Consider the following 12,653-nt stretch of genomic DNA (forward strand, 5'->3'; position numbering starts at 1 on the left):
GAAGGGACCGAGCAACGGGAGCTCACCCCATTGTGGGGATTCGAACCGCCGACCTTCTGATCGGCAAGTCCTAGGCTCTGTGGTTTAACCCACATCCCTCTTGATATGCTAGCTTTCTCCATTTAGGATTTCTGCTGCTGTAGGAAGGGAAATTAGATGTGACACACCGCTTAGGACTATGAAGCGGTACAGCCACCTCTATGACTCCAGCAGAGTAGAATGATAGAATCTTAAGAGTGGGAAGGGGTCCCGAGGGTCATCCAACCTAACCCAGCCCTGCAATTCAGGAATCTCAGCTAAAGCGTCCATGGCAGAGGGCCATCCAACCTCTGCTTAAAAACCTCCAAGGAAGGAGAGTCCACAACCTCCTGAGGGAGACTGTTACACTGCCAAACAGATCCCTACTGTCATAAAGTTCTTCCAGATGTTTAGCACCAGGACCAATACTGAGATAATCACCAGGTGTGTCGAGAGTTGAGTTGTTGAGGACAGGAAGAGAAAGCCGAGTGGCATGTCATAATAAAAGTCTGCCCCCTAAAGTCAGTCCGTTTATAACCCAAGCAGTATCTCTATTCATTACCTTGATCAACTATGGAAGACCGAGGCTGGGGTCCAAAAGCTGCGTCTCGAGACGCGGGAGTGCCCAGAAGCATTTTACAAAGTCCCCTCCGAGGCAGAACAGCAATTTTGGGGAAGGCGGGGGGAAAGATGACTGTTTAAATTTCCCTTTGGCCTCGGATCCTGGCCGTAAACAAACAGCTTTGCCTGTGTAAATCTGTAGGTCAGGTTCTGATTCATTCAGCTAAACCGAAACAAAGAGTTCAAGAGAGGGGGGGGGGGACTTGTCCCAGGCTTCTTTTACGATTCTGCACCCGATCAACTTTCTGGGTGGAGAAAACCCATGCCAGCGAGCCTCACACTTGCCATTTTTGGTGCGTTCGTTAGGCCGAACGACCTCTGCCTTTTCTGTAAGCAACCCCTGACTCCCCTCTCCACAAGCATCAAGCCAGTCTGGGAACGCCGGGCCATTAATCTGGATCTTAGCAGGTGGCTCAGAGGCACTTACTGTCTAATAAACTGAATGGCATCTTCGTATTTCATTCCGCTCTCAATCAGCGCCAGCGCGACAAGAACCGGAGCTCTGGTTTTAAAAAAAGAGAGAAATAGAAGATTAAACCATCACACTAGGAAGAAGAAACAGGGTTCAACTAGAGAAAACGACTGGCATTTTTATTTTTGCAGGGGGAAGAAGGTAATGGACTTCAATCAGTTTCAGTAAACGTAATTAAACACACACCCCTTCCCGACTTGAGCATCTAGATATTTACAGCTGGTTAAAGCCCTGCACAGGCCCTTGTCACTCTCCCTATAAGCCCAGCCTGTTGTCTCCTTGGTATTTTGCTCTATGCTTGCACCTCATGGGACGCGGGTGGCGCTGTGGGTTAAACCACAGAGCCTAGGACTTGCTGATCAGAAGGTCGGCGGTACGAATCCCCATGATGGGGTGAGCTCCCGTTTTTTGGTCCCTGCTCCTGACAACCTAGCAGTTCAAAAGCACGTCAAAGAGCAAGTAGATAAATAGGTACCGCTCTGGCGGGAAGGTAAAGGGCATTTCCGTGCGCTGCTCTGGTTCGCCAGAAGCGGCTTAGTCATGCTGGCCACATGACCCGGAAGCTGTACGCTGGCTACCTTGGCCAGTAAAGCGAGATGTGCGCCGCAACCCGAGTTGGCCACGACCCTGGACCTAATGGTCAGGGGTCCCTTTACCTTGCACCTCACACTTTTTAATCCAGGGGTGGGGAACCAGAGACCTGGGTGTGTGTAGTAGTAGTAGTAGTAGCAGTAATAGTAATAATAATAATTATTATTATTTATACTCTGCCCATCTGGCTGGGTTTCCCCAGATACTCTGGGCGGCTTCCAACAGAACACTAAAATACAATAGTCTATTAACATTGAAAGCTTCCCTAAACAGGGCCGCCTTCAGTTGTCTTTTAAAAGTAAAATAGTTGTTTATTGCCTTCACATCTGAAGGGAGGGTGTTCCACAGGGTGGGTGCCACTACCGAGAAGGCCCTCTGCCTGGTTCCCTGTAACTTGGCTTCTCGCAGTGAGGGAACCGCCAGAAGGCCCTCGGCGCTGGACCTCAGTGTCCGGGCAGAACAATGGAGGTGGAGACGCTCCTTCAGATATACTGGACCGAGGCCGTTTAGGGCTTTAAAGGTCAGCACCAACACTTTGAACTGTGTGTGTTACATGTGGCCACTCTATCTGGCCTTTAGGATTCAACCAAAAGGTACTGGAAAGGATTACTTTCGGCTTTCACCGCTCGCGCTCAAAATAACGTCACGCGCATGCGCAGAAGCGGCAAATTGCGAACCACGCAGACCTTGGTTGCGTTCTGCTCATGTTGCAAAAGGGGCTCCAGAATGGATCCCATTTGCAACCAGAGGTACCACTGTATTATTATTTAACAATTACTTCCCTTGATCTAGTCCTGGGTTTCCAAAACTTGGGTCTCCAGCTGTAGTTGGACTACAACTCCCATCATCCCTGACCACGGGCCCTGCTAGCTAGGGATGAAGGAAGTTGTAGTCCCAAAAAAGCCCCAAGTTTGAGAAATCTAGTCTGACCCCTTGAAATGCAGGACTCTTCTGCCCAATGCTTGAACCCAGGACCTTGAGATGAAGAGCCTCATGCTTCCCCGACAGAAGAATGGCCCGACTTAGACTGAGGGGAGCTCCATATAGTCCCAGGCTCCTTTGAGAGCACAGAGTTCCGGCTTACCGTCCCAGGCCAGCCACGCAATGGACGGCCACGCAGCAGCCGGGGTCTTCGCAGAACTTGGTCTTCAGCAGGTTGAGCCAGTCGTCCACAATCTTGGTGGGTGGCGGAGCGCCGTCGTCAAAGGGCCAGTCCTGGAGGAGAGGGGGCACAAAGAGAGAGGTTTATTTACCTCTTTTTAAAATGTTTTATTGAGATTAAAAAGAAGTAACAAACATAAGGGTTAATCAGGAAAAAGAAAAGAAAGTAGCGTATTTTTCGTTCCGTAAGACGCACTTTTTTCTTCCTAAAAAGTAAGGGGAAATGTCTGTGCGTCTTATGGAGCGAATGCATGGTCCCTGGAGCCAAACTGCCCAGGGGCGAAAAGCAGATCATGGATGGCGCAAAAACGTGGTTATACAAAGCACATGGATCCACATGGATTCTCAGGATTTTTGCACTGGACTATCCCAAACTCACTGTCAAATCACATGTCTGTGGCCACAGCATGAACCACAAAAATCATACATCCACTGTTTCGTTCCAAATTTTTTTCTTCTTGTTTTCCCCCTCTAAAAACTAGTTGCGTGTTATAGTCAGGTGCGTCTTATGGAGCGAAAAATACAGTAATATTTGTGGCGTCACATCACTGTACATTCTGATTGAGTTTCTAACAATTTCCCATCACCCCATCGTGTGTTTACTGCTTTATCTAGCGCACAATTAATTTAAATTTTTAAAATTTTCATCAATGTTATGTTCTCTTACGATCGATCGTCCTGCCACAGAAGTTATTCAAAGTCCTGCCACTGGTGTGATGTTATTACAGTATTCAATAAGATATTTTTTGTACATTTCCTATTTCCTAAGAAATGTTTGATCAGTATGATCTCTCAGTTTTTCTGTCATTTTTGCCAACTCGGCGCACTCCAACAAATTTTGCCACTCCACCTTTTGGGAGTTTTCTCTCCTTTCCAATTTGTGGCGATTAGTATTCTTGCAGCTACTGTAGCGTAAAAGAATATTTTTCTTGCACTTTTAGGTATATCTGGGCCTAGTATCCCCAGGAGAAATCCCTGCGTTTTTTTGTTTTTTTAAATGAAGGATACCATAATCATTCTTTTAAGTTCATTATAAATTACATTCCAAAATTCCTTAATTTTCTTACAAGTTTATTCTCAGAATTACTCTAAGCGCCCTAATGAGATTGATACTGATGAACTGGAAGAATAGAGATACGATTCTCCTTAATCAATGGCTTGGCAATCTAACAACATGTGAACATAACAATATACAGTGGTACCTCGGGTTAAGTACTTAATTCGTTCCGGAGGTCCGTTCTTAACCTGAAACTGTTCTTAACCTGAAGCCCCACTTTAGCTAATGGGGCCTCCTGCTGCCGCCGCGCTGCTGGAGCACGATTTCTGTTCTCATTCTGAAGCAAAGTTCTTAACCTGAAGCACTATTTCTGGATTAGCGGAGTCTGTAACATGAAGTGTATGTAACCTGAAGCATATGTAACCCGAGGTACCACTGTATGCTTTTTTTTAAACAAGCAATTTATTGGTGTGTGTGTGTGTGTATGTGTGTGTGTGTATATATATATATATATGCAGGTTTTGGTGTCTTCGGGTGTCTTCCCGTGTAAGAGTCGGGGTGTCTGTGCGACGTTTCGACGAGGTCTCACTCGTCATCTTCAGGCTGGTGCTTTCGGCTTCTTGTTACTGGAACAGAGCAGAATCTGGTGTTTGAGTTCCTATAAATACTGTTGAGGGGTGTGGTGTATAGCCTCCAACGTTCTGGGCAGAGAGGAAGTTCCTAGATTAGTGTGCCTCTTCTTCTTTTGTTCCTTAATTACTTGAGGGATATCTTGAGTGATTTCATGAGTGATATTCTGAATACCACTGGGTGGGTCATTAAGTGTAGATTAGTTGGTCATTAAGTGTAGATTAGATTAGGGTGGGTCATCGCAAATTTGTACATGGAACACTTTGAAACCAATGCTTTAGACAAGTCAGAACACAAACCCAAAATTTGGCTCAGATATGTTGACGACACCTTTGTAATTTGGCCACACGGGAAAGAAAAACTAGATAGCTTCCTCACACATCTCAACAGCCTACACCCCAAAATACAATTCACTATGGAAATAGAAGACAACAACCAACTCCCCTTTCTTGACGTCCTAATCTACAAAAAACCTGATGGCTCCCTAGGACACACTATCTACCGGAAAAAAACACACACCAACCGCTACTTACATGCACAATCACACCACCACCCTGCACAAATAAACTCCGTAGCCAAGACTCTCATCTCCAGAACCAAACGCCTGGCTGACAAAGACCACTTGACAACTGAGTTACAGAATCTCTCAAATGTGTTAATCGCCAATGGATACCAGAAAAACAGGGTTACGAAGCTAATCCAAAAAGAAACACCCCCCAAAAACCAAGACACAGAAGAAAACAATGGCATGGCCCTCCTTCCTTATATCAAGGGCACTACAGACAAAATCAGCAAAATCCTCCATAAACACAATATCAAAACAGCCTTCTGCACCAACCAAAAAATAGCCAATATCCTCAGAAACCCAAAAGACAAAATCCAGCTGGAAAACCAAGGGGTCTATGAAATACCCTGCAAAGTCTGCCCAGCCACGTACATTGGACAAACAAACAGACGAATAAATGCACGTATCGCAGAACACAAGAATGCCGTCAAAAAAGAAGAAAAAACTTCCTCTCTTTTCCAACACATGAAAGAAACAGGACACGAAATTAATTTTGCAGATTCCAAATTGCTCTTTAACATGGAACATCACCACAAGAGAATAATCATGGAAGCCATCGAGATAGAGAAACACCCTCACAACATGAACAAGCGTGACGACACGTCCCGCCTGCCAGACATCTGGAAATTAGCCCTCCCCACAAAAACCGACACCAGAACCAGAGGCACACAGAACGCCGTCACCAATCAACCACACCAGACCCAAACCCAGACCCTCTCCACAGACATATTACAGACTCCATCCAGTAGCCAAACTATAGTGGCACCTCCGGATGCTGCACCCCCCTGCAATCCCTACACAGATCTGGCTGGCACAAGGCACAAAACCACAGCTCGCCCCTATACACGAAGCCAAGCCAGAGCACAACTAAATGCAGCACAGCCATCTTCTCAGAAAAACTCTTCACAAGCTCAAGAGGTCAAGACACGAAAGCTTTAGCAACTAATCTACACTTAATGACCCACCCAGTGGTATTCAGAATATCACTCATGAAATCACTCAAGATATCCCTCAAGTAATTAAGGAACAAAAGAAGAAAAGGCACACTAATCTAGGAACTTCCTCTCTGCCCAGAACGTTGGAGGCTATACACCACACCCCTCAACAGTATTTATAGGAACTCAAACACCAGATTCTGCTCTGTTCCAGTAACAAGAAGCCGAAAGCACCAGCCTGAAGATGACGAGTGAGACCTCGTCGAAACGTCGCACAGACACCCCGACTCTTACACGGGAAGACACCCGAAGACACCAAAACCTGCATTCCTGTACCCGTGAAAATCTACGAAAGCATATATATATATATATATATGTTGTTGTTTAGTCGTGTCCAACTCTTCGTGGCCCCATGGACCAGAGCACACCAGGCACTCCTGTCTTCCACTGCCTCCTGCAGTTTGGTCAAACTCATGTTTGTAGCTTCGAGAACACTGTCCAACCATCATATATATATATATATAATAAACACATTTTAAAACCATAACGTTTTGCTTGACTTCCCTCCACTCTCTTTCTTGGTGCCATTATTTTAGACTTGTTCATGCACGTCTATAACATCTTATATTTTTAATAATCCATTTTTAAAACCTTTTTCATCTTATTACAAGTGACTTTAAAAAGTTATACATAAAACTTAAAAAGTATGCATTAAACATTTGCCCTTTTTATAAACTCAAAGTTGAACATAACAATATATGAACAGGCTGCTTATAGATGCTAGGGCTGGGAAATATTTCAATATATAGTCTCAAACTGGTTTGAAGTCCATATTGTGATATCGGTTCCATAATTTCTGATCTGGCATTACATCGCAAATCATGATGCATGTGTTTCATGTGGTACACGAAAAACACAACGAAGGAAAAAAAGTGCAACCAGCCAATGCATAGCTCCATCCTTATTTCAGACATCGTGATATATCAGTACATCTCAATGTTTAGCTGGCGATATATCGCAATGTTGAAAAACAGATATCGCCTAGGCAGATGAAGCTGATGGATTACATGGAACTGGCGGAAATGACTGGCAGAATCCGAGACCAGGGAGAAGAGTCGGTGGAAGAAGATTGGAAAAAATTTAAAGTATATTTACAGAAATATTCTAAAATTAACGAATGTTAGAAGGATGCTGGAAAGAGGTTACATGACTTTAGTAGAAATACTATAAAGAATTAAGTATGAATAGATTGATATTGGGTAAAGGGGTAAATTTAAGGCTAAAATGTGTTAAGATAAATTATGGAACTAAATTTGAGAAAGAGGGAAAGAACTTGCTAGAATAATTAATTGAACTAGAATACAAAAAAGGAGGTGTGAGGAAGTCGAGGAAATAAGCAAATGAAAGATAAGGGTATGAAAATACGGGGTTCTTTTTATCTTTTTTTTGGTTTATTAAATGTTTTTCTTTTTTCCCTTTTTCTTTTTTGTATTGTTGTTTTGTATTACTGTATTTATTTTTGTTTTTGAGGTTTTGTAATTGTTTATTGCTTGTATTTCTTTTTTGTTTCTTTTTTTTTCTTTGTAATGTTTAAACTTTAATAAATATTTTTTAAAAAATAAATGAAAAACAGATATCGCCTAACCCTAATAGACGCAGACTTCCTTTGGATAAATACAATGATATTTGGAGTGAGTTTTACAGAAACTATATTAGGTTATTGAGAACTATATGTGTATTAAGGACAGAGCATAAAATAATAATAATCTGAAGGCAACCCTGCTTAGGGAAGTTTTTAATGTTTGATGTTTTATCATGTTTGTAATATTCTGTTGGAAGCCACCCAGAATGGCTGGGGAAACCCAGTCAGATGGGCGGGATATAAATGTTGTTGTTGTTACAATCATACCTCATGTTACATTTGCTTCATGTTACGTTTTTGCAGGTTGCGTCCCACAGCGACCCGGAAGTACAGGAAAGGCTTACTTCTGGGTTTCGCCACTCGCGCAAGCGCTAAATCGCGCATGCCCACAAGACCAAATCGCGCCACGCACCTGTGCAGATACGGCGCTTCAGGTTGTGGGCTTTTCATGTTGCGAACGGGCCTCCGGAACGGATCCCATCCGCAACCAGAGGTACTCTTGTATTCCATAATAATTTATAGAACCGTAACTTTTAATTCTCTTTTCCATTCTCACTTTTCCGTTCTTCTTTGTCACTCTATCTTTTCATAAATAAAATTCTTCCAATGAAATAATTTTTTTTGAAAAGCTTTACTCTCATTCAGTGCAGACAAAACTGATCTAGACGGGACGTGGGCATGACTTGATATATCACACCCCGTTCTGGGCTGCTAGGTTCTATGTGGCATGGGATCCATCTGGATTTCCCTGTGCAACCGTGTTGAGATCATCCATGAGTTCCGCAGCTGACAAAAGGATTGATTGATTCCACCCCTTTGCAAACAAGAGCACGCAGGCACACGAAAAACCTTCTGCACCATAAACAGCCGCCTGTTTTCGAACGAACGAAGACAGGCTTGGATAGGAAAGGGAACAGGGAGAGAGGGGGGCCAGTCAAGCCTGGAAAAGGCCTTCCCCCCTGGGGCTGGCGATAAATCCACTGGTTGTGCGTAATCAGTGAGGCACCGACCCAAGGAGGAGGTTTCACAGATGCGGCTCGTAAATAGTTCATTTCTAGGACGTGGAGCTGTCTTCTCTCCCGGCTACGGAGACCTGGAACGCAGGCCGGGCCTTTGCTCTTATGAGCAGCCTTGCAGCAGAGCCCGTTTTGCAAAAACGAGAAAGGAAAGCCTGTCAGCAACACCCCTCCCAAAAGCAAGATTGCACCCCCAAAGAGAGTTGCAGAGAAAGGGAAGACTCCGAGTGATGCGATTTCTCTCTGGAGCCTCAAAGCTAAATCTTGCAAACAGGCTCTCTCTCTCTTCTTTGCATAGAGAAAAAAGGTTTGCAAGCTGGCCGGTGTCCAGGAGCAGCTCTAGACAAGCTGCCCATTTAGAACGGGTTTGGGGTTAGGTGGGGGGGAAGAGAGAGACAGAGAGAGAGAGGAGTTTCACCAACCAAGCCTCCGCAAATCCTTTCCAAGGACCGGGCGGGTCGGGGAGGAAAAGGGCCTTGCCAGGTAAATAGGACAGGCAGTTTTCAGGCTCCTGGCCGCAAAACGCGATGCGAGGGCGATAAGGAGGAAACCACAATGTCGCCTTGTTCGACGTGAAACGAGAACCATACGGGGACATAATCAACGGCACCCGCACAAAGCAGAAACAGATTCGGGTGCATGAAAGCCCCCTTTTGTTTCGTCTCTTAAGAGAGAAGGAATAATAATAATAATAATAATTTATTTATTTATATCCTGCCTTCCCCAGCCGAAGCCAAGCTCAGAGCAGCTAACAACAATATAAGTAACACAGCATTCTAAAATCAATTGATTTTAAAATCAGTTCAAAATCAAATTAATGGCAACCATTGGGCTAGAGTTCTGTGAGGAGGGGTCAGACTGTGCCTTGGCCAGAGGCCAGGCAGAACAGCTCTGTCTTGCAGGCCCTGCGGAAAGATGTCAAGTCCCACAGGGCCCTAGTCTCTTGTGACAGAGCGTTCCACCAAGTCGGGGCCAGTACTGAAAAGGCCCTGGCTCTGGTTGAGGCCAGCCTAACCTCCCTGTGGCCCAGGACCTCCAAGATGTTTTTGTTTGAAGACCGTAAGGTCCTCCGTGGGACGTACCAGGAGAGGCGGTCCCATAGGTACGAGGGTCCTAGGCCATATAGGGCTTTAAAGGTTAAAACTAGCACCTTAAACCTGACCCTGTACTCCACCAGGAGCCAGTGCAGCTGCTAAAGCACTGGGTGAATGTGATCCCACGGTGAGGACCCCGTAAGGAGTCTCGCCGCGGCATTCTGCACCCGCTGGAGTTTCTGGGTCAGTCTCAAGGGCAGCCCCATGTAGAGCGAGTTACAATAATCAGGAGAAAAACGACAAGGAGGCAGGATGTTGATAACGTGTCCAGTGAGAGTGAAATAGCTCCACGCCTCCAAAATTCGGTGGTGGCCGCCGGGCTTTAAAATTTCAGTGGTGCCCAGTGTGATGCCAAAATTGGGTGCCTCCTCCTTGCCTTTCATTGTCTGCAACTGTTGGGGCACCCAAGACAGGCAAAGCAGCCAGGCACCCCTGTATCTGCCTCTGCCAAAATTCCACTTGCCGTTAGTTTATTACATTTATATATCATCACCGTTTTACCATAAAAAGGCTGATTGCCGAAGAATGGGTGCTTTTGAATTCTGGTGCTGGAGGAGACTCTGGAGAGTCCCATGGACTGCAAGAAGATCAAACCCATCCATTCTGAAGGAAATCAGCCCTGAGTGCTCACTGGAAGGACAGATCCTGAAGCTGAGGCTCCAAGACTTTGGTCAACTCATGAGAAGAGAAGACTCCCTGGAAAAGACCCTGGTGCTGGGAAAGATGGAGGGCACAAGGAGAAGGGAGGACAAGATGGTTGGACAGTGTTCTCGAAGCTACCAGCATGAGTTTGACCAAACTGCGGGAGGTAGTGGAAGACAGGAGTGCCTGGCATGCTCTGGTCCATGGGGTCACGAAGAATCGGACACGACTAAACAACAACAAACCAATCCAGAATAAAACGCATTCAAGCTCCAAGGAAAATATTTCAGATCCTTCTCTAAGTGACATTTTGCTTTCCCCGCATTTATTTCCCTACTTGATTGATAGAGCTGCCCCATAGCAGAATGACTCTAGGTAGGCAGGGTGGTGTAGTGGTTAAAGTGTTGGACTAGGGCCTGGGAGTCCAGATCCCCACTCAGTGAAGACAACACTGAGCCTGATGATGGACTAACGGTCGGATTCAGTACCAGGTGGTTTCTCATTAGCCTCGGGCACCTGAACTGGCCATTGGAGGAGCATCTCAGAATTGCTCCATCACATAAACAGCAGAGATCCTCCTGGATCAGGGTGGTGACCCATCCGAGTCCTACTCTCCTGAGCGCAACAGCCCTCTCTCCCTTCCTGGGTACACACTGTTGCAGGAATTTATGTATAGGTTTTTTGGGGGGTTGCCCCTCCAGCAGATATTATGCACATGCAGCCCACTACCAAAATCAGCACAATCACTTTTGTGACTTGTCCCCACAAACCACTTCATCGCAGTTTCTTCCTATCTACTCAAAGAGCCTTTGCTGCACAATACCAAATATTCACAATTCGCTGATAAATGTATCTATGTACTGGCTCACAGGGGAAAACTCAGGGGAAACTCATATAGACATGTGAGCTCAGCTACTCAGCAGCCCCTCTGCCTGAGTGATAATCCCTGGCATCCTAATACCTGAGTGCCAGACAGGTAGCCATTCCAGAAATAACAAACCCAGATAAACACAAAAAGGTGTGATTAACCTGGCTGGGAAACAGGGAAATGTAAATATCTTTTACATTACACTTGATGGGTGTTTGGTGGAGGGCAAGGGGAACCATGGGGCAGGGTCCAGGGTGCTCATTTTACTGCCACCAGACCTCCCCTTTCATGATGTAACCGTGATGTAGTTCCATGGACTGCAAGAAGATCAAACCTCTCCATTCTGATGGAAATCAGCCCTGAGTGCTCACTGGAAGGACAGATCCTGAAGCTGAGGCTCCAATACTTTGACCACCTCATGAGAAGAGAAGACTCCCTGGAAAAGACCCTGGGAAAGATTGAGGGCACAAGGAGAAGGGGACGACAGAGGACGAGATGGTGGGACAGTGTTCTCGAAGCTACCAGCATGAGTTTGACCAAACTGCGGGAAACAGTGGAAGACAGGAGTGCCTGGTGTGCTCTGGTCTATGGGGTCACGAAGAGTCAGACACGACTAAACAACAACATGGGGATTAGCCGCTAATAAAAGTTTGGGTTCTCTTTTGTTTGGGGCTTCCATCTTGTCCCACCTTGTGGCAGGTGGGAGTCCTGTCGCGACAGTCTTCAATAAAGACCAAGCCAACCGGCTGCTGTTTTGCTCTGGTATTCCTTGGTTTTTTGTCCAAGGGAGCCCTCAGATTTCTCCGTTAACAACATGCCTCACTCACGTGTCGCGGTAACTATGGCTTACTGGCACCGTGAGGATGTGCTGGTTCCTTTTGCTCCTCTGCTGTGCCCAGGAAAAGCTTGTTTCTCGCTCACCACGAGCTGTAGCTAAGACTGCAGACCTTGGTAAGGGAGGTTGGCTTATTTGTGATATGTGAACCAGGCCACAGGGAGAGCAACTTGGGGATCCCAACACCCCAAGTCTTCCTTATTTATTGACATTTGCAAACAACGAACCTGAAGGGACAAGCAGTACATTATTATGATTATTATGATTATTAGTCATGCTTCATGTTACGTTCTTTTAGGTTACATCCCGCGCGACCTGGAAGTACCGGAAAGGGTTACTTCCGGGTTTCGCCACTCACGCATGTGAAGCGCAAAATGACGTGCATGCGCAGGAGTGCAGAATCGCAACCTGCGCGTGCGCAAATGTGCCGCTGCAGGTTGCGCTCTTTTCATGTTGCTAACAGGCCTCCGGAACGGATCTCGTTCACAACCAGAGGTACCACTGTATTTTTATTATGCAGATTGTGCAAATAAAAGTTAAAAGGGACTCTGCAGTCTGCCTCTGTG

At 45.7% G+C, this 12,653-nt stretch overlaps 1 protein-coding gene across 4 annotated transcripts in view; it reads right to left on the reverse strand.

Moving 5' to 3' along the window:
- Window positions 1–12,653, reverse strand: part of PTP4A3 (protein tyrosine phosphatase 4A3) — a 109,424-nt gene that overhangs the window by 3,228 nt on the left and 93,543 nt on the right. For all 4 annotated transcript variants that reach the window (XM_082235989.1, XM_082235992.1, XM_082235990.1 and 1 more), the window contains 2 exons: window positions 2,787–2,917; window positions 1,067–1,141 (listed from right to left, as the gene is read on the reverse strand). In XM_082235989.1, coding sequence (XP_082092115.1) covers window positions 1,067–1,141; window positions 2,787–2,917 — 206 coding nt within the window. The remainder of the gene's footprint in view (window positions 1–1,066; window positions 1,142–2,786; window positions 2,918–12,653) is intronic.

The sequence above is a fragment of the Podarcis vaucheri genome (genome assembly GCF_965113315.1).
Source record: "Podarcis vaucheri genome assembly, chromosome: 8".
Classification (NCBI taxonomy): Eukaryota; Metazoa; Chordata; class Lepidosauria; order Squamata; family Lacertidae; genus Podarcis; species Podarcis vaucheri.